This window comes from Pseudorca crassidens, chromosome 11, assembly GCF_039906515.1.
Source record: "Pseudorca crassidens isolate mPseCra1 chromosome 11, mPseCra1.hap1, whole genome shotgun sequence".
NCBI lineage: Eukaryota > Metazoa > Chordata > Mammalia > Artiodactyla > Delphinidae > Pseudorca > Pseudorca crassidens.
This window is the reverse complement of record NC_090306.1, coordinates 58684216-58706367: the sequence shown is the minus strand read 5'-3', so window position 1 is coordinate 58706367 and position 22152 is coordinate 58684216. Positions and strand designations below refer to the sequence as shown.

General features: G+C 42.3%; 1 protein-coding gene across 3 annotated transcripts in view; it reads left to right on the top strand.

Moving 5' to 3' along the window:
- CPM (carboxypeptidase M) overlaps nucleotides 1–22152 on the top strand; it is a 134540-nt gene that overhangs the window by 34902 nt on the left and 77486 nt on the right. For 2 of the 3 annotated variants that reach the window (XM_067697285.1, XM_067697284.1), the window contains exons 3-6: nucleotides 8154–8251; nucleotides 18605–18777; nucleotides 20171–20355; nucleotides 21053–21223. In XM_067697285.1, coding sequence (XP_067553386.1) covers nucleotides 8154–8251; nucleotides 18605–18777; nucleotides 20171–20355; nucleotides 21053–21223 — 627 coding nt within the window. Of the gene's footprint in view, nucleotides 1–8153; nucleotides 8252–11198; nucleotides 11530–18604; nucleotides 18778–20170; nucleotides 20356–21052; nucleotides 21224–22152 lie in introns of all 3 variants that reach the window. The other variant, XM_067697286.1, reaches the window with a different exon arrangement.

Genomic DNA, 22152 nt, shown 5'->3' with positions numbered 1-22152 from the left:
AAAATGAGTTTGGGAGTGTTCCTTCCTCTGTGATTTTTTGGAAGAGGTTGAGAAGGGTGGGTGTTAGCTCTTCTCTAAATGTTTGATATAATTCACCTGTGAAGCCATCTGGTGCTGGACTTTTGTTTGTTGGAAGATTTTTAATCACATTTTCAATTTCATTACTTGTGATTGGTCTGTTCATGTTTTCTATTTCTTCCTGGTTCTGTCTTGGAAGGTCATACCTTTCTAAGAATTTGTCCATTTCTTCCAGGTTGTCCATTTTATTGCCATAGAATTGCTTGTAGTAATCTCTTTGGATGCTTTGTATTTCTGTGGTGTCTGTTGTTAACTTCTCCTTTTTCATTTCTAATTTTATTGATTTGAGTCCTCTACTTCTTTTTCTTGATGAGTGTGGCTAATGGTTTATCAGTTTTGTTTATCTTCTCAAAGAACCAGCTTTTAGTTTTATTGATCTTTGCTATTGTTTTCTTTGATTCTATTTCATTTATTTCTGCTCTGATCTTGACGATTTCTTTCCTTCTGCTAACTTTGGGTTTTGTTTGTTCTTCTTTCTCTAGTTCCTTTAGGTGTAATATTGGATTTGTTTATTTGAGATTCTTCCTGTTTCTTGAGGTAGGCTTGTATAGCTATAAACTTCCCTCTTAGAACTGCTTTTGCTGCATCCCATAGGTTTTGGATCATCGTGTTTTCATTGTCATTTGTCTCTAGGTATTTTTTGATTTCTGCTTTGATTTCTTCAGTGATCTCTTGGTTATTTAGTAATGTATTGTTTAGCCTCCATGTGTTTTTGTTTTTTATGTTTTTTCCCCTGTAATTGATTTCTAATCTCATAGTACTGTGGTCAGAAAAGATGCTTGATATGATTTCAATTTTCTTAAATTTACTGAGGCTTGATTTGTGACCCAAGATATGATCTATCCTGGAGAATGTTCTGTGTGCATTTGAGAAGAAAGTATAATCTGCTGGTGTTGGATGGAATGTTCTATAAATATCAATTAAATCTGTCTGGTCTATCGTGTCATTTAAACCTTGTGTTTCCTTATTAATGTTCTCTTTGGATGATCTGTCCATTGGTGTAAGTGAGGTGTTAAAGTCCCCCACTATTATTTTGTTACTGTCGATTTCCTCTTTTATAACTGTTAGCAGTTGCCTTATGTATTGAGGTGCTCCTATGTTGGAGGCATATATATTTATATTGTTATATTTATGCAATTTAAATTGCATATATACTTATATGTTAGATTGTTGATCCCTTGACCATTATGTAGTGTCCTTCCTTGTCTCTTGTAACATTCTTTATTTTAAAGTCTATTTTATCTGATAGGAGTATTGCTACTCCAGCTTTCTTTTGATTTCCATTTGCATGGAATATCTTTTTCCATCCCCTCACTTTCAGTCTGTATGTGTCCCTAGGTCTGAAGTGGGTCTCTTGTAGACAGCATATAGATGGGTCTTGTTTTTGTATCCATTCAGCAAGCCTGTGTCTTTTGGTTGGAGCATTTAATCCATTCACATTTGAGGTAATTATCGATACGTATATTCCTATGACAATTTTCTTAATTGTTTTGGGTTTGTTTTTGTACCTCCTTTTCTTCTCGTGTTTCCCACTTAGAGAAGTTCCTTTAGCATTTGTTGTCGAGCTGGTTTGGTGGTGCTGAATTCTCTTAGCTTTTGCTTGTTTGTAAGGTTTTTGATTTCTCCATTGAATCTGAATGAGATCCTTGCCGGGTAGAGTAATCTTGGTTGTAGCTTCTTCCTTTCATCACTTTAAGTATATCATGCCACTCCCTCTTGGCTTGTAGAGTTTCTGCTGAGAAATCAGCTGTTAACCTTAAGGGAGTTCCCTTGTATGTTATTTGTCGTCTTTCCGTTGCTGCTTTCAATAATTTTTCTTTGTCTTTAATTTTTGCCAGTTTGATTACTATGTGTCTCGGTGTGTTTCTCCTTGGGTTTATCCTGTTTGGGACTCTCTGCATTTCCTGCCCTTGGGTGGCTATTTCCTTTCCCACGTTAGGGAAGTTTTCGACTGTAATCTCTTCAAATATTTTCTTAGGTCCTTTCTCTCTCTCTTCTCCTTCTGGGACCCCTATAATGTGAATGTTGTTGCGTTTAATGTTGTCCCAGACGTCTCTTAGGCTGTCTTCATTTCTTTTCATCCTTTTTTCTTTATTCTGTTCTGCAGCAGTGAATTCCACCATTCTGTCTTCCAGGTCACTTATCCGTCCTTCTGCCTCAGTTATTCTGCTATTGATTCCTTCTAGTGTTTTTTTTCATTTCAGTTATTGTATTGTTCATCTCTGTTTGTTTGTTCTTTAATTCTTCTAGATCTTTGTTAAACATTTCTTGCATCTTCTCGATCTTTGCCTCCATTCTTTCTCCGAGGTGCTGGATCATCTTCACTATCATTATTCTGAATTCTTTTCTGGAAGATTGCCTATCTAAACTTCATTTAGTTGTTTTTCTCGGGTTTTATCTTTTTCCTTTATCTGGTCCATAGCCCTCTGCCTTTTCATCTTGTCTGTCTTTCAGTGAATGTGGTTTTTGTTCCACACAGGCTGCAGGATTGTAGTTCTTCTTGCTTCTGCTGTCTGCCCTCTGGTGGATGAGGCTATCTAAGAGCCTTGTGCAAGGTTCCTGATGGGCGGGACTGCCTTGCCTGTAGTTTTTGAATAGAGAGCAGTTCAGGGACAAACTGGTACATCAGTTGGCAAACCAATTTGAGATTTGCATACCAAAGGGAGCAGATGATAGCTTTAACTTCTCAAACCATCCTCATAGGATCCTGTCAACCTCCTCCTTCCTTTTCCAATTCTCCCAAGGGGAGACAGAAAAAATCTCAACACCAGAAATGGGACATGGCAAGCTTGGGACACAGGTTCACATTTCTCTGATATTTTCCATCTCTTAGGTGACTGAAGCAGTGCTGCATAGTGGTTAAGAACAGAGCTGGCTCTGAATAGACTGTCCTGCACCATGCCTTGTTACTTTGGTTCTCAAACTTTAGCGTGCGTGAAGATCCCCTGGAGAGCTTGTTAAGACACAAACTGCTGGTTCTCCCCCTGAGAGTCTCTGACTCACCACCTAGGGGTGGAGCCTGAGAATGTGCATTTCTAACAAGTTCCCAGGTGACACTGATGATGGTGGTCCTGGGACTACACGTTGAGAACCATGGCCTTATGAGCTTCCCTAAGATGGCATCCACCTGTGTGAAAGGATAATCTTTGTGCCTACCACTGTGGTTTCAGGGCTAAGTGAATATATGTAAAATGTCTGAGCTGTGAGTTCTACTACCATGCAAGCACAGCCAAACTGGAGACTTTTGTCCCTGTTTTGTTTGCGTCTGTTTTGTTTTTGTCGTGAGCCACTTAGCAGGAACCTCTTCCTCCACCTCCAAGCCCAAGGACACATGACTTTGGAGACTGAGTGTTTAACCTGACTGCAGTCATTGCAGTTTTTCAGCTCTTCTGGGACATTATTTGAAATAGGGCTTTGCGTGCTGTGTTCAGCTTCTTGTGTGTGTGGTAATGGGAGCATACCTAAGTGAGACTGAAGTTTTGGTGTCAGATCATTGGCTTCTTTTTAGAGAAGGCAGGAGGAATTCGCCAGCCTTACATCAGCCTTGCCAATGGAGTTGTTATTCCCACTATGTACGAGGTCACAAACTCATGCATTGAGAAAGCTCTCCCAAGGTTTGACTTAGGTCCAAGGGTAATTGTAAGGACACAAAGAGAAATATGGAAGTCTAGGAAACAACTGATCCATCTCCCTGGAGATCAGAGCCTGGTGGGTGGGATAATGAATACAACCAGCCTCATCGACACTGCAGCTCTGCTCCTGGGACCGGGCCACCCACGCAGCATCTCCGCTTCTCTCTGGGCATGTCCCGCTGAAACTCTGGAAGTAGAGAGAGTCTGATGGGGTCGTTATGCCAACACTCAGTATGGACCGTCCCTGTAGGGTAGCCCTCGATTCGGGTGTCTTGCTCTGGCTCAATCGTCAAAGCCAGGTAGTAGCCTGGAACTTGCTCCAGCCGCAAATTATGGCAGCGCCATGCTGAAGGAACTGCCGGGGAACTTTCCACCCAGGGTGGGGTTGGCCCTGGACTACCTAGTACTTTCAGGGAGATTGAGGCAGCCTGGCGTCATCAGAAGAACACAGATATTGGAATCAGACAGACCTGAGTTTGAACCCTGGTTCTTCCACTTAAATCAATGAATTGTGGATATCACCCACCACACAGAGGTATTGTAAAGATCAAGTATTATAAAGTGCGCAGCGTAGTGCCCGGCACGGTCTCTGAACTTAATAAATGATAAGATTTGGTATTTTACTTTTTAAAAATTGGAAAGATGGAAAAATGAGGGGAAAAAAAAGTACTTGGCTTTATCATCCTATCACTTAGCCCCTTATTACTGACAACGTGCAGTTTTCAGTTCTTGTAGGGACTCACCCATTATTTCATTTAAGGCTTTATATGCTTTGGATCTGTTTTCTTCCATGGTATTTTTTTACTGAACAGTCTGTTTTATACGGTTGTAGTTAAATAATTATGCATTCTGATTTCTTTCACATGATAAAGTATTTTTACATTATAAATTCTGTACGTAATTTGAGTGGACATGCTGTAATTTACATAAAATTACTTAGAGTTGGACACCTAACGATGGAACATTGGTTGAATAAATGGTGCTGCATTTGTGTAATAAAATACTAAGCAGCCATTTATAAAGAATGTAGTCAAAGTCTATTTGTTAATATAGAAACATGTTCATGATTATATGGAAAATGAGATGATTTTGCCTCAAGATCCACTGCCTCCCAAATCTATCTGGATATTCACTGCCTCAAGATCAGCAGCTTTCAAACTTCAATGGGCCTCAGAATCACCAAGGGAGCCTGTTAAGTGCAGGTTTGGGGCCCTCCCCCTAGACTTTGATTTAGGAGATGGGGATCAGGGATTGGTGCTTTTCCAAGGATCCTGGCAATTCTGATGTGGGAATGACACTCCCCGCATTTCTACCTGTTGAAGCTGTACTGCATTTACCAAGCTTCTCCTTCTACTTTCTCCTGAACGCGTAGAGCATTGTTTCCTTGCCTCGTGGATATTTGTGAAGCCTTCTGAATTGTAAGACTTTTCCTGGTCCTACAAGCAAACTCAGTTGGGCACCATGTCACATCCCTGGGCTTTGTGTCAAGCTCTGAGTGGGTTCCTGGATATAGATACTGAAATCCTGGCATCCAGGTTTTGTTTACTTTGTAGTGAAGAGAAAGTGGCCGAGCATTTCAGAACTCTTGAGCACACCTGGTATTAGCAGGAACTTTGAGGAATAAAGGCAGCCTGTCCAACCTTGGCAGAAAAAAATCTTATTTAGATTACCCTCACCTTGGCAATCAAGCTGTGAAAAGTCAATAGTTTGTCCTTTGTGCATTTACTCTGGTCTAAGCCAGAGATCAGTGTTCGTTGCAGAGGCTGGTTAAAAAACTTCAAGAGGCTTGTCATTCCTGGTGAATATCTCCAGGATTTCATTCTCAGACTTCGTGCCATGGAGGTTATTCAAGGGAAGTTTCTCATCTTGCGGTTTACTTAGGGGCCGTTCGAGCCAAAATTGAGATTGAGTTACCACCCAAGTTCTTCTTCACTTAGGTTTTATTTTGATTTCCCTCCTTCCTTAAACCAAATAATATTGGATACCCATGTCGAGTCAGGTTTTTCTTGTCTTACACTATCCTTTATCTTACAGGTCAGCTGTTGCAAATGCAGAGTTAGAAATATAACAACTAGTAAACATTATGTTGAGATGATGCTGAATTTTTTCCCTTGTCTGTGAGGGAACTAGGCCATAGTCTGTACAAATCTGTGGTTATTCTAGGTTTAAAAGCATTAATAGCTACAGAAAAGAATTCCCCAGTAGGAAACTAAAGAGCCAGGATTAATAGAAAAAAAGCTCAGAAAAACCTCTCCCTTGCTTCACGTGAAGATATTAACTTGGTAGATTTGAAGCCCTAGATGACATGAGAATTGGTACTATTGGGGGATGAAAGGTTCTGGTTGGTGCAGCGGTTCTGGCAGGAAATCACGTGACTCACTCGGAGTCATTCTTCAGAACTCGGTTTAGAAGGCAGCTCTAAACCCCTGCATCTGTAAAGCTTTATGTGATCCCACTCCTTGGAAAAAGTTCCTCGTTTATTCTACAGCCACAGCAGTACCTTATACACACTCTAAGGTCGTATATGTCACAGGGTAGTGAAATGATGTTTGCACGCTGCTGTTCTCCACTAGACCAGAAACTCACTGGGCGTAGAGTGTGACTTATTTGTACGGTCTAATCACCTGGTTAAATGCCTGGATATAGTGGTACTAAATAAATGGATGTGTAAATGAATGATGTGAGCGTGCTGCACTGAACAGGTGGCACCAATCAGATAGACTGCCTTTTGGGGGTGTTTTCTGACAATTTCTGCAGTTACTAAATTTAAAGCATCACCCTGTCAAGACGAATTTCCCTATAATTGTTAGAATAAATTAAGAATAAATGGTGAGGGCTTCCCTGGTGACGCAGTGGTTGAGAATCCACCTGCCAATGCAGGGGACACAGGTTCGAGCCCTGGTCCAGGCAGATCCCACATGCCACAGAACAACTAAGCCCATGCGTCACAACTACTGAGCCCACGTGCCACAACTGCTGAGGCCTGTGCGCACAGAGCCTGTGCTCTGCAGTGGGAGGGGCCACCGCAGTGAGAGGCCCGCGCGCCGCAGCGAGGGGTAGCCCCCACTCACTGCAGCTGGGAAAAAGCCTGCGTGCGGCGGCCAAATCCCAACACAGCCAAAAATAAAATAAATAAAATAAATTTATTTTAAAAACCCAACAAAAACCGTTCTAAAAAAACAATAAATGATGAAAAAGACAAGTCCAGTATCTGCTTCTCCCTGGATTCCTTATGGCAACTGGGTATTCCCCAGCCCATTGGACCCCCGCCCCAGGTTGAAGGAGCTACACCTGAAATTCTGCAGAAATCCGCTCAACGTTAGCCCACGAGCTGCTGTTAAACTCCTTTCCTGGGTACTTGAATTCCACAGAAGGCTTAGCTGTCACAGATATGTGAACTTTGTATCTAGGTGCTAGATATCAAATAGTTACCCAATCTCTAATTTTAAAGTGTTTGTATTAAAAGAGCCAGATGATTTTAGAATCGAAAGAAACCTCTTCATTTTAGAGATTAGGACACCAACCTTCTTGAGAGACAGGCAGTTTTCGTTAGTGGCAGAAGCCCTAGAGTTGAGTCACATAGGCCAGGATTCAGGTCTTGGCTGTGGGGCTCAAATCACAGCCTCTTACTGGCTGTGTGATCATAAGCAGTTTATTTAATATTTTTTGAAGGTCAGTGTTTTCATTTGTAAAGTCCGGTTAAAAATCCATCTCCCTGGGTCAGGACAAGGGATTGCCTCAGGTAACGTGAACCAGAGATGCAATGGTAACATCTGCCCAGAGCAGATGTTCAACGATCTTGAGTCTCTGTCCTCCCTTGCCCAAATCACACCATTTATGGCAGAGTTAGGACTTGGAAGTTTCCCTTGAGGCATTGTTAGGATGGCTTGTGCTTCCCGGCTTACGTGGCAGGACTCATGCCCATCAAGGACACTCATTGCTGGGGGGCTGTGTTACATGAGCATTTGAATATGACAAGACTCAGGATTTACTGTAAAAACAGTCTCCCTTCTGAGTCACATATTTTCTTGGTGTTGCTTTCTTCACGTTCCTTGCACTGAGTTACGGCACCCTCCCTATCGACTATCAGTAATAATTTTGTGTAATTGTGTGAACTAGCAAGATCGCTTCTATAAAGCACCAGAAACTCAGAGCAAACTATAGAAACATTTTGGAAAAATAAGATCTACATAGCCTAATAAGTCTTCGATTTAAAAAAGTCACATTCTAGAATAAGAACTTAAATATTCGTGCTAAATTGAAAGGGTTTTGGAAACTAAAAGTGTTTTAAGCAAGGAAGCGTTAGTTACATGAACTGAGGTGGTTGTGAAACATTCGTCAGGTGGGAGAAGCAGCATCATTTGTTCACTGTTCTATTCTCCCAGAGTTCCTTCGTCATTTCAAAAGACAACTCATTTTTCTATACTCTTCTTCCCTGTAAAGGCAGAAACCTGTGGGTTCTTATTGTGGGACGCTTTCCAAATGAACACAGAATCGGGATTCCAGAATTCAAATACGTGGCAAATATGCATGGAGATGAGGTATGTATATGGCTTGAATATCTGACATGTCACCAGAGAAGCTTCCCCTTGGTCTCTTGTGCTCTGTCTAAATGCAAAGGAAGCAGCAGACACTGTAGCAAAGAATCAGGAAAGGTCTTCTGGTGAGGCCTTCTGAGAGGATTGAAGGAACCAGGTTCCAAAAACCAGCACAGCCATCTGGTTGTTTACCCAGTGCCCTGTGCAGGTAACTGGAACTTTTTTTGTTTGGGGTCTGGAAGAACAACAGTGCCCCAGCTCTGGACTGCCGGCAAGTCCCCGAACTCCTGCCTGTGTTGGTTTTCCCCATCTCCTGCTCAGCATCGAGGTGACCCAGCAGAGGAGCAATATTCTATTTGAACTAAAACAATCAGATCCCAACTAGCTATCCAGACTCCTAGGAGCTGGCTTTTTGAATGCTTTTGTCGCTTTCTCTTAATCTGACACTTAGCGTTTCCAATGCTTAAGTTTAGAGCAGCGGTCCCCAACCTTTCTGGCACCAGGGACCGGTTTCATGGAAGACAGTTATTCCACAGACTGGAAGGAGGTGGGGAATGGTTTCGGGATGATTCAAGCGCATTACATTTATTGTGCACTTTATTTCTATTATTATTACATTGTAATATATAATGAAATAATTACACAACTCACCATAATGCTGACAGGAGGTGGAGCTCAGGCAGTAATGCGAGCGATGGGGAGCGGCTGTAAATACAGATGAAGCTTTGCTCGCTTGCCCGCCGCTCACCTCCTGCTGTGCGGCCCGGCTCCTAACGGGCTGCGGACCGGTGCCAGTCCTCGGCCCAGGGTTGGGGGACCCCTGGTTTAGACCATCAAGCTTAGGGCTCTGTCATCCCCATCATTCAACAAACCCTTAAATTCCATCATGATGTCTTGCCTCTTTTCCAACTTACTGGGGATCAACTCTCTTTTTATTTTGTTTTGTTTATGTTACTTATTTTATATTTTGCAAAATACCCTTTACCACACCTGCCTGCCCAGCCATTCTTGCCAGGCATTTGAAGATGCTCCTCGCCATTTCTCACCTTTCTTCCTCAGAGTATTTTGAGAATATGACAACCGCAGGGTCTTCTGTTCCCCAGAACCCCACACAACTGGGCAATACAATGGGAGGGAAAGATAGTGCCCAGTCTTGACAGTAAAGAAAATTGACGTAGGAATATCAAACACACTTAACTTTAAGGAATGTCAAAGAACAGGAATATTCCTATAAGTATAACCTGCTGACTTGCTACGACACTTCCAGGTCTGCAGTAGCGTGGGTGGCGTGCACTGCTCGAACGCTGGGCTTCCTGTCCCGGCTTAACCCTCCCCAACCCCAAGCTTTCTAGGAACAGGCTCCACCCCGCATGACACACACACATTCTGCCCTTCCTAGGCACGCTGCTCAACCCGCCCTGGTCCTGCCGAGCCAGGGGACTTCTTGTCACTAGAGCTCAGATGCAAACACTTGCCTCTGAGAGAGTGGTTGGTCTTTGAACCTGATTTGGGGGTGGATGGAAATTACTTTTTTAAGCATAATGGCCTTTGCTCGAAAAGGCTTGATATTGCTGGGAGTTTGACCATAGTTGTTTTTAAACAAAACAACTATTCATGACAGACAGCAGCCCAGACTTCCTTTCTCTTTTGCTATCTAGTCAATTGATCGAGGTCCTGTGGGATCCATTTTTAATGAGACACTGACTCCAGTAGTTTATTTATTGAATTCCTGGCATTTCAGAGGTTGCAGCCTGATGCTTAGAAGTTAATCCTCTCAGTTGAAACTTCCAAAGAAAAGCAAGGGTCCTTCCTCTCACTCACCCCTGAATTCACTTGTACTTTCCCAAATTTCTGACATCTTGCCTTCCATGTAGTTAATGTATCCCATCAAATCGGGCTCTGTCATTCACTGTGATTCTTTGAGGAATGCTAAGGACTGAGGTGACTCAGAGGGAAAAGTCCCAGTGTGTTTCGGGTGTGGGAACCTGAAGTCCTGCTATCCCCTGTGTGTCCCAGCTGGTAGCAGTATCTGGCGGCTCTGGGGGCCATTGAGAAACTTATTATCCTGAATTTAGATCTTGTATGTTCTGTCCTCCTGGAGCCACTAGGAGCTGGGGAAAGTGATGGCGTAACCCAGGAGCCAAAGGGTCACTTGGATTAGAAGGTTTAATCACCCTACTCATCCTTCTTCTCTTAGACCTTTTGGAATTGAAAGAGCATTTTCAAGAACCCACTATTAGAAAGCAACATAGATAACATTTGGGGGCAGTAGTTCTTAACCTTCTTTGGTTGGATTCCTTGCTATTCTGGCACAAACTTTGAATGCTGATCTCAGGGTCCATGGATCTTCTAGGAGTTTGTGGATCTCACGTGGAGAAACCCAGCAGGGGTCATATGTGTACCGAGTAGTGTGGTGGACAGAATTGACCACGATATTTTTTAAATGTTTCCTCTTTTCCCTGGACCCCACCTCAGCACCATCAGGAAGACCCAGTTATGTTGATCACACACACCATTTTCCCCCCATGAATTTTCACCTACTTCGTGATGCCTTCTTTTAGAATTGGGTCTTTATTAAATTAAAAATAACCTGTTATTATTACAAAATCAACATACGTACATCTTAGAAGAAATACAAACAAAAAGAAAACATTGTATACTGACCTTCTACAAATTAGGACTGTCGATTCCTTATCATTTATCCTTCCAGATATTTTTGTGTGTGCAGTTGCACCAAATGAGCAATGCTAATTTGCTCTTTGTAACATTTTTCAGTTAATACAAGCTACCCTTTCATGTCAGTAAATGTTTATCCTATCTTTACCTTATATCCCATGTTCTAGTTTCTCCAGTTGTCCTCAAAATGTCCCCCAAAGTGTCCATTCAAAATTCTGTCCAAGATTATGCATCATATGTGGTTGACATATCCCTTGAATCTCCTTTAATCTAGCATATAAAGAATCTTTTCATGACGCTAGACTTAAGCGAGGACGTTGATCCACTGTGTGTCCTGCAGAACGTCCCTCAGATTGGATTGTTTCCTTCCTTATGATATCATCGATTTTGTGCCTCTCATCCCTCTATTTACTTCAAACTGGAAGTTAAATCTAAAGGTTTGCGGGATTCAGGTGAAACATTTTTGGCTACTGTGTATCTTCGGAATCGCGAAGGTGGGTGACTTTGGCTGGTGCCGAAGGTCCAGGCTAATTAGCCTGGCTACATCCGGAATGCATGAAGCACACTGAGGGGAGCAAAATCTACTTGAAACAGTCCATTTTCAGGTGAGAATTGTTACAAGAGAATGAAGTCAAACCTCCTCTGGTTTTGTATGCTATTCCTCTTGTTCTCATGACAAGGTTGTCATGAGCTCATGTCCTCACGATGCTGCATCGATCAGGCTGGCAAGTTCCCCTCCATACAGTACTCGCCGACGAGAAAAGAGTAACAGTAACCAACACTTACTGAGCATGGGCTACGCTAAGTGCTTTGTGGGCGGCCTTTCTTTTGCTAACCTCTGCAGAAGGCATGTTTGTTAGTGTGTTGACCAGGAAGGGAATGCAGGTTTCTGTTGGTCCTCTGGGCTGGCATCAGAGCCTGAGCAGTGAGCCTTTCCCAGCTATGGCTCTGCCTCCTTGACCCCCTCCACTGCCTTTGGAACGTTCTGTTTTTACTGTTTTCCATTTTACATATAGATCTGTGATCTATCTCAAATTAATTTTTGTTTGGATGGATTCCCAGTTGTTCCAGCCCCGTTTGATTAGAAGATTTGGGCTCGTTCACCGTGTGAAAGCGTAGCAAACTCTTAGAGTAAGACTGGAGTGAGCATCTCCGTGTCACTTTTCTCTGTCCCTGTTTCATGCCTGCTGCCCGCCTCCCCTCCCTGATTGCTGGGGAGTCACACGGGGGAGCCGACGGAAAGAGCACCCGCCGCCCTTGATAAACCTTTGTCACCTGCTGTTCATGCTTTTTCAGAGTGAGGGAGACATTTCTGAGCTTCTAACTTTTCTTATTTTAGTAAGACTAGCAGGTGTTTTCCTGGTTTATCCAGGTTCTTGTTTGTACACACATCAGCGTGTGGAACTGTAGAAGCCCCAGTCCCGGGTGTCATTCACACAGGCTCCTAATCGGCAGTGTGCGCACACCTGACATCCAATCCTTGTTATTCATTGGGAGGGATGAGACCAGAGGTCCCTGGGCGGGGCTCTCTGCCATTCCCCTGCTCCACAAATATTCACATCGTTTGGAAGTGGGGTCTTTGTTCCCCTCGCCCTCCTCCGACACCTTATTCTGCTACTGGCTGGCTTTGTAGTAAACTATTACCTATAATCTAAAATCAGAGCTTTAATGAACGCTGGGACCATCCCCTGGAAATGGAAACATCTAGTACCCTCAGCCTAAATGTGGGTGCAGGAGAGAAGCCTGGAAAATCACTCCTTGCTCCTTCCTCGAGCCCTCCCTGTTCTATGCTTTGTGCCTATCTGCCATCCCATGTTTTAAAATTTTTGCAGGAAAGAAAATCTTATATCTGGGCAATCTCTAGATTGTTAAGACATCTCTAATCCCTGTCTAATGGAAATATCCAAGTGAGGCATGACTATGTGTTTAAAAAGTCAGGTGCCTGGAATTTTAAGCTAATCCAGGAGCAGGCAAAGTGCAGGTGAGAGGTTGGGTCCACAGGTTCCCTTGACTGCAGGGCCCATGGTCTTTAAGTATGGGGGAAGGTATTCAGTCTATGTCTGTTAAGCATAACTGAATTGCCAATTCTGATTCTTTTTTTTTTCTAGAGTTGTTTTTTTTTAAGCTTCTGTTTCTTAAACATCAATGAATTATTTTTCCTATGATGGTTTATTTGGGTATAGAGTTCTGAAATACCCACATCACACTTAGAATTTCACATTTGGTGGCATTAATTTATAGTTTATTGGATTCCAGGTACATAATGGAAAGGAAAAACATTGCAAAAATATGGATAATAGTGATCATATTTTTCAACCTAAACGTAAAGGCTAAATGGTTTTTTGCACACCTTCTAGGTATAAGAGACATTTAGACAGTAGTTTGTATGTCTAAATGTCTACATTTAGAGGGTATTTTAATGTTCTACGTGAACAACAGGACATAATATCCAGGATTGTGCCTATCCTGGAAGATCTTGGGCTGTGTCGTCAACATGCAATAGAGGTTCCAAACTTACTAAAACAAGACAAAACAAAGCTTGCCACTTCTCAAGCCCTTTATTCCACCACTATCCCAGATGATGACAAAATGTCCTCAGTTACACAGCATGGCTTTGGATAATTATTTCTTTTTGCATTTAGACCAAACTAATCCTTATTCCAGGCGAAGTGTCTAATTCCTTTTAAGCATGTATTAAGTTCCTCATGTAATTATCCTCTTTCTCTCCATCTCCCTTTTTTGGTGAGGGTGGGCCGGGGGACCAGGGTGTCGAGTCCTTGGCATGATCAGAATTGCTGGCCCCCAGCCCTGTGAAGTGTGTTCAGTATTGAGCGTCCTTGCAATGAACTGACTTGATCATTTGTATACCCCCTCTCACTGAGAACCTTAAGTCCTCATGTTTTCAGAAAGTTCCTCCTCAGAATAGTCACGACTTTGTAGTGGATTTGGCAACAGTAGCCAACAGTCATTTATTGAGCACATGATATACCTGGAGCTGGGTGACATACCAGGGCTACACAGGAAGCTGGTTAGGATCGCTGCCATCAAACCTTGGATGGTGGAGTTGAGGGGTGGGGGTGGGGGTCAGTCAGGGTCAGTCAGGTCATTGTAATATGTGTGAACACTGTCAGGAGAGCACAGGTGAGGAGAGTTAAAGGACCGCCTAGGCAGGTCATGGAACCCAGACTTGGGGAGGCCACGGAAAAGTGTGCTAGATAATATTAGGCTAATATCTGAAGATGAAGGATTTAGCTAGGCATTAAGACAGATGAATTAAGTCTGTAACACACCATGTGGAGCCCCAGAACTGACAGGCTTATTTTCCCCCAGAAGCTGCATTACAGTGTAGCATTTCAAGAACGGACTCCACCATTAGGAGAGCTGAAGTGTTGGTACTACCCTCTAATTCACTCTCGCACAATACACTACCCAGTTGTGGATTGTTGCTTCAAAATTGTTTTCCAATTGTTCTTAGAAGTGCTAGAACATTGATTTTTATCTAACAAATTCCCACTTGACTGAATTGAAGATAAACTGATAAAGAATTTATTTTCTGCTTTCTGGGTTCTTGCCATCTTTTTTTTTTAACTTTTTATTTTATACTGGAGTATAGTTGATTAACAATATTGTGTTAGTTTCAGGTGTGCAGCAAAGTGATTCATATACATGTATCTATTCTTCTTCAAATTCTTTTCCCATTTAGGTTGTTAGCATTCCCTGTGCTATGCAGTAGGTCCTTGTTGGTTACCTATTTTAAATGTAGACATGTGTACACATCAATCCCAAACTCCCTGACTATCCCTTCCCCCCCACTCTCCCCCTGGTAACCATAGGTTCCTTCTTTAAGTCTGTGAGTCTGTTTCTGTTTTGTAATAAGTTCATTTGTATCATTTTTTTTTAGATTCTGCATATGAGCGATATTATACAATATTTCTCTTTCTCTTTCTGACTTACTTCACTCAGTATGACAATCTCTAGGTCCATCCTGGGTTCCTGCCATCTTAATGACCGGATGAATTATCAGAGAAAGACTCTAGAAGCTGGTGTGCTCACCCAGCCTTTCAGGCTCTTCATTAGGGATTCTTTCATTAAGTCCACACTCTCACAAAAGGAGCTAAATGAAAGGCTGGTTAAGCTAACGGAAACAGTTTTGACCATTCTTTTTTAAAATTTTAGTCTCTCTAAGGTTTCATATTCAAAGACTTAATTTTAAACAAAGGGAGGTCTATACATAAAACATGAATGAGTGTTTGAGACATTTATATTAAGGTTGAGAAGAATTAACTTGAATAATATGTGGCATAAATTTGCTGTTACAGAGACAGGAAAATATGGTCCAAGAAAACAAGAGGACTTTGTTTAACTCCCTCTGAAATTGCATCTGTTTACCTCACCATTTTTTTTTAATTATCTAACTCTTAATTGGTTCTTTATCATACTTCCAAGATTTTTCTTTCACCCTCTGCAGTTATGAACTTGTGGTTTGTTTTGGAATATGGAGACAAACAGAAAATACCTTGGTCACACATTCGTTACCTTGAAAGAATCATGATTTTATTGTTTTTGTAAAAATAACATAGGTTTCTTTAATTTAAAAAGCAATACTAGAAAAATAAGAGGAAATAAAAACTATTCAGAATACTATTGCTCAGAAATCACCATCATTAGTATTTGCCAGATGCTATTCTAGACATCTATGTATCTCTACAGTAATAGAATGAGAGGAATCAAAAGGATATAAAATGAAATGTGTGTCATATTATACGTGTTATCTTTAAATAAGTATGAGATTTAACTTTACTTGAATTTAACAGAATAGAACTGAAGTGAAATGAAAATAATTGGTGAACTTGGTATTTTCTCAAAATAAGAAATTATCAGGGCTTCCCTGGTGGCGCAGTGGTTGAGAGTCCGCCTGCCAGTGCAGGGGACGCGGGTTCGTGCCCCGGCCCAGGAGGATCCCACGTGCTGCGGAGCGGCTGGGCCCGTGAGCCATGGCCACAGAGCCTGTGCGTCCGGAGCCTGTGCTCCACGGCGGGAGAGGCCACAACAGTGAGAGGCCCGCGTACAGCAAAAAAAAAAAAAAAAGCAAAATAAGAAATTATCAGAAGATTCTTCTAAAGTCAAAAAATTAGGAAAAACTTTGGGCTTCCCTGGTGGCGCAGTGGTTGAGAATCTGCTTGCTAATGCAGGAGACACAGGTTCAAGCCCTGGTCTGGGAAGATCCCACATGCCGCGGAGCAACTAGGCCCGTGAGCCACAACTACTGAGCCTGCGCGCCTGGAGCCTGTGCTCTGCAACAAGAGAGGCCGCAATAGTGAGAGGCCTGCGTACTGCGATGAAGAGTGGCCCCCACTTGCCACAACTAGAGAAAGCCCTTGCACAGAAACGAAGACCCAAGACAGCCAAAAAAATAAATAAATAAACAAATGTGGGGTTTTTAAAAAGAAAAGAATTTTAAAAAAAGGAAAAACTGAAATTATAATTATTTGAAATATATATATTTTTAAACTTTGGATAATATCCTATGACCCATTCTTGGGAAAAGTGAAGGAATTAGCAGTTTGAAAAGTCTTCTGTCCTCTCCTTTCCTCTCCCCCCGGCACCCACCCTTGCCGTTAGCTATAAACCTTAACTTTTACCCTCTATCCTATACCCACACCACCACAGTTGCTTAATTTAGTTCTATAGCTTAATCACAGCTTCTTACTCTTTGTTTTCATTTTCTTGTGGGTGGATGAATTTAATTGCCAACTCCTGTCTTGAGTTTGGGCGTGCTTGAGAATGTAGGATTCAGATAGTTAAGAGGAAATTCACATTTAGAACCATGCGGGGATTCCAATATATCTCACTTGGTACTTAACCTGGGACTCAGAGGGGCCTCAGGTTTTTCCTGGTACGTCCCTCTAATGGAACCATCCTACAGTCTCCAACCAGCATTTAGAAATCTCACTTCCTTCTCTCTTTCCTTGACCTTTTCTCTTCCCCAACCCCTGTCCAGAAAAGCCCCTTCAACCAACTACACTGTCCACCTTTAAAGCCACCTTTCACAGCTTAAAATTGCCAGCCCCTCCTCCTCTGGTTTCAGGGAAGCCAGTAAGGAGTGTCCAACTGTGCGTGATCTTCCAAAACACTGAATCGGAAACCCAGTGTGTGACTCACTTGACTTTTTTGGTTATTAAGCACCTTTTGTAAGGTTTGTAAGGACCTTTTTCAAGTGACAATTTTGACTGTAAAAACAAAAATCACAGTGGTGGAAGAAGATAGACATGAGTAGGAAAAAAATTGCAGTCAGAATGGAATTTACTTCTACTCTGAATTTTATGGCTACCTATAAATATGTAATTTACATATTTAAAATTTTCTTAGTTCCATTTTAATTATTCTGTGTTCATTAGGGTAACAAATTCATAAAATGTGATCTCTTTGCTTGCCACCGAGGGGCATAAAGTATGGAATTGCTCATCCTTTGTCCCAACAATAAATTGCTACAGAGCAGTCATAAATGAAAATTCTTTTCCTGCCCACGGTCTTCATTAATGCACCAGAAGCACTGTCCTTATTTAACCACCTGCTGCCCTGATTTCCCATATACTAACTGCTCTACAACATCTGATCACATGTAAGAGGTAAATATTCCTTACTTAGAAGCAGAATCTTTGAACTCAGGATTACAGGGGAAAAGTAATATAGCCTAATCAAATCTTTCTAGAATAAGGTTGAATATGTGAATTCCTTTAAAAAAAAAAAAAAAGTAAATCTCTCCCTTGGGGATTATAAAGCAAGCTCTTTCACAGGCCTTCAGTTTCCCAATCATTGTTGGTACATAAGGTAATTTTAGGTGAATGTGACCATGTTTATTTTCAGTCATGCTTTTATTTTACTATACAATTAGAAACATATCTAGCAAAATGGTAATTATACAAAGTTTCTTATTTTTAATGTAAGTAAAAAGTGAGCCAATTTAAAGAAAATGCAAACTAAATAATAGTATAGGTAATATGCAGATATGGCAAAAAATTGTGAGGATGTTGTGCCAAAGAAACATGAGGATGTGGAAATCAGAAATACAGAGGTACAGCAAAAATTGCACAAACGTGCAGGAGGGGAATTTGGAGATAAAAGAACTTGGAAACGGGGGAATATGAAAATCAGACCTATTTAAATTAACCTACTTAAATCATGCATATTACAAATTCAGACTTTTCTCTATTAAAATCTACATATCTACTGCAGTGGTTCTCCACGAACCATCCACCGAGACACACACCACGGCTCTCCCGTGTGCCAGGCATGCTTGTGGAGACCCACAACTCCCTGCCTGATCTCTAGCTCCCCCTCTCGCCACCACTCCAGGAAGTATGTGGAAGACAGACAAACTGGAAGTAGGATAATAAGAATAACCTTTACTCAACTCTTAATTCATTTTTAGTAAATTATTTACTTATAGGTACTTTTTTTTAAGTTACCTTAAAAAAAACCTTTTACTCACAAAGGTTTTGCAGCACACCAGTGATGGATTGCCACGTGCCAGAGTGTCAGTATACCAGAGAAACGGTGGTCTGACAACTGGTTTTGGTCTCACGTATCATGTGTAGTGCTTCTTGTTGGGGAATTTGTGCTTTGGGGACTGTTTTCCTCTCACCTAACAATATCCTCTTCTCTGTTTAACACCTATAGGCTGTAGGGCGGGAACTGCTGCTCCATTTAATTGAATATCTCGTAACCAGCGATGGAAGAGACCCTGAAATCACAAATCTAATTAATAGTACCCGGATACACATCATGCCTTCAATGAACCCAGATGGATTCGAAGCTGTTCTAAAGCCTGACTGTTTTTACAATAAGGGAAGGTAAGCACGGGCTAGTCTATCTTTATTTAAAACAACAAAAGCATAATAAGCCCCCCATCAGATCAGACCCCTTCGCCCTGGAAAGAGAAGTTAGCGAACCATCTCATAACCTGTGTCATGTCACTGCTGTGCTGGAAACTTTTCAGGGCTGCCCACTGCTTTGACCTTGAGAAGTAAAATACTGAGCAAGGCTGCTTTACCCCTGCGCCTGCCTCACTGCTCCGGCTTCATTGCCTGTTCCCCCGCACTCACCCTGCCGCAGCTGCTCAGACCTCCCTTCATCTTCTGCAACCACCAGCTACCTTCTCACCCCTGGCATTTCCCACCCCTCCCCCCCCCCCCCCGCACCCTGCTTCAACAGCATTTCCTCAAAGCCTCCTTCCCTAACTTATCAGATATTAGAGCCCCAATTATTCTCACATCACCTGGCACTTTACCCTCATAGCACAATCTTTAATGTCTCATTTCTTGTTTAATGTCTACCTGAGGGCAGGAATGCTGCCCGTGTGTTCATCCCTGTTAAATCCCAGGGCCTAGGGTAGTACCTAGACCCTCAATAAACAGGTTGATTTATTAAGCCAGCACACGAACTAATCACAAAGAAGGGTGAGTCTTGTAGTATTTCTGATTTAAAGTTTATTGTGTTTCAAGCAGCCTCAGGAAGTTTGGAATTTCTCAAATGTCTGATAAACACTGATATTTGTGCAATTAAAAATTTGTTTTTACCAAAGATTAATAAATCACCACTTGATTCCCTCCCCCGTTTAAGTTTCTTAGCCTCTTTAAACATGGCCAGTCCACTTTTCAGAAATACGTTTGTATAGAATAGCATGTTCCTGTTGTTTCTGTTACCAATTGCTATGGAACAAACTGCCCCTAAATTGAGGGACTTAAAACAACCACCTCTTTAGTTACTCTCCACTCTGTAAGTTAGGAATTTGGGCAGGGCAGAGCAGGGGTGGCTAATCTCTATGCCATGATGTCAGGGGCTTCAGCTGGGGTCTGGCTGGGACCGTATCTCTAGAGTCTCAGTTCTGGCTGTCACCTGGGTTCCTCATTCTTGCACATTGACCCTTGACGTGGATAGCACTGGGGTCTCAGGGTTCCAAATGGGAGTGTCGAGAGCAAAAGCCCCGAAATGCAAACACTTATCAGACCTCTGCTTACAGCTGAATCACTACTGTCCCATTGGCAAGAACAAGTCACACGGGAGGGGACAACATATTGTGTGAATGCCAGCTGTGATTCACTGGAGGCTGCCAAGGCAACCGTCCACCACCTCTGTATTCATATTTGGAAAAACACCTGGAACCCAAAGCAAAGGTCTACACACTGCACGAATCTGCTCCCTCAGACAGCAATAGTAAACCCTAAAAAATTCTTTCTTTTAAAGGGAAAATAGTAACTTCTATGACCTGAATAGAAATTTCCCCGATGCTTTTGAATTTAATACTGTACCGAGGCAGCCTGAAACTGTGGCAGTCATGAAGTGGCTGAATACAGAGACATTTGTCCTTTCTGCAAACCTCCATGGTGGTGCCCTGGTGGCCAGTTACCCATTTGATAATGGTGTTCCAGGTAAGCAAACTTGGGCCCAGCTCTTGCTTTCTAAGTCCAGAGTGAAACTGCAAACACTCTGCCTCTGAATGGGGATACACTCTTCCTCTCTCCACTTAACTTCTCTGGCAGGGATAGAAAGAGCCCCATTCTCTTGACCCCCAGCTATCCTTCCTACAATTTATAAACAGTAGATGGGCAAGGTGGCTGAACTGATAACAACACGGGATTACTTGACATTCATCAGTGAAACAGTAAAATTGGGATTTAAATTAGCCCACAAAAGGCAACACGGCTAAATAAATAAATAAATAAAACTAATCATGTAAGTAATAGTTCCTGATTCCTCTTAAAACTGTGGGATAAGGTATGTACCAAGGACTTAAAGTATTCGAGTGGCTTCATTTAATCCCTACAGTACCTAAGGAAAGTTTACTGACCTCCAGAAATCAGCAAGGGTGACTAAGAGGGTATTTAACTTTTAAGCTGACTGAGAAGGAGTTTAGACATGGACATGGTTGTTTTGTGTAATATTGCCTTCTGTATGTCCATTAAAAACTAGGAAGAGGAGTAAAGGGAGTATTCGTGGAAGTGGGTAGAGGATCTCACTAGGAAATTAGAGCCTTTGTGTGTGATATGATGATGTATGTGCTAATATGGTGTGTTTCCTCCAACTATAACTTCATCTAAAAGGTCTTGGTCTGTCTTTCATGTACAGCCACTGGAACATTATACTCTCGGAGCTTAACCCCTGATGATGATGTTTTTCAATATCTTGCACGTACCTACGCTTCAAGAAATCCCGACATGAGGAAAAGAAATCCATGTAGAACTAAAATAGAGTTTCCTGGTGGAATTGTAAATGGATACTTTTGGTATCCACTCAAAGGTGAGTTTCTCTTCATTCTGCTATTCTCCTTACTGCCTTCCCCCAGAGGTGCCAGCTGGCCTTCACCCCAGCAGTTGCCAAAAGTTAGGCACAGCGCAGTCCCTTCAGTCATGTCTCTGTCAGCTAATATCACAGAGCAGTGAGGGGAACTGATCATTTGAGAGATGCTCAGACATGTTCCCCACTGCCAAAGCCTCCTAACTTCAGACACTCGTTCAGCATTTACCTTGGAGCTGGGAACTGTGCCAGGAAAGATGAACAGGACACAGATATTAAGCCCAAGTTTAATAGAGAAGAGCAACATACAAATAAATAATTGTGATGGCATGTAATGTGAACAAAAGTAGAGATTTAGGGCTTCCCTTGGTGGCGCAGTGGTTAAGAATCTGCCTGCCAATGCAGGGGACACGGGTTTGAGCCCTGGTCTGGGAAGATCTCACATCTCAGTTGCACGGAGCAACTAAGCCCGTGCATCACAACTACTGAGCCTGCGCTCTAGAGCCCACAATCCACAACTACTGAGCCTGCGTGCCACAACTACTGAAGCCCACACGCCTAGAGCCCGTGCTCCGCAACAAGGAGAGCCACTGTAATGAGAAGCCCGCCACCGCATCGAAGAGTAGCCCCTGCTCACCGCAACTAGAGAAAGCCCGCGCACAGCAAGGAAGACCCAATGCAGCCAAAATAAAAAAAGTAAACATTTTTAAAAGTAGAGATTTAGAAAAGGTACAGTGTATCACAGGGGTGTAAATCCAAAATACATCAGGGAGTAGTGAAGGCCTTAGAGAAATGTAATGCTTATGTCTCATCCAGTGGGGACAGCTGCTACTTAGAACAAGGTAATTATTGCCATGCAGCAGTGGGGGGCAATATTGCCAGATCTTCCAGTTTGTGAAGCAAGCTGGATATTTCCATGAAGTCTCCTGATT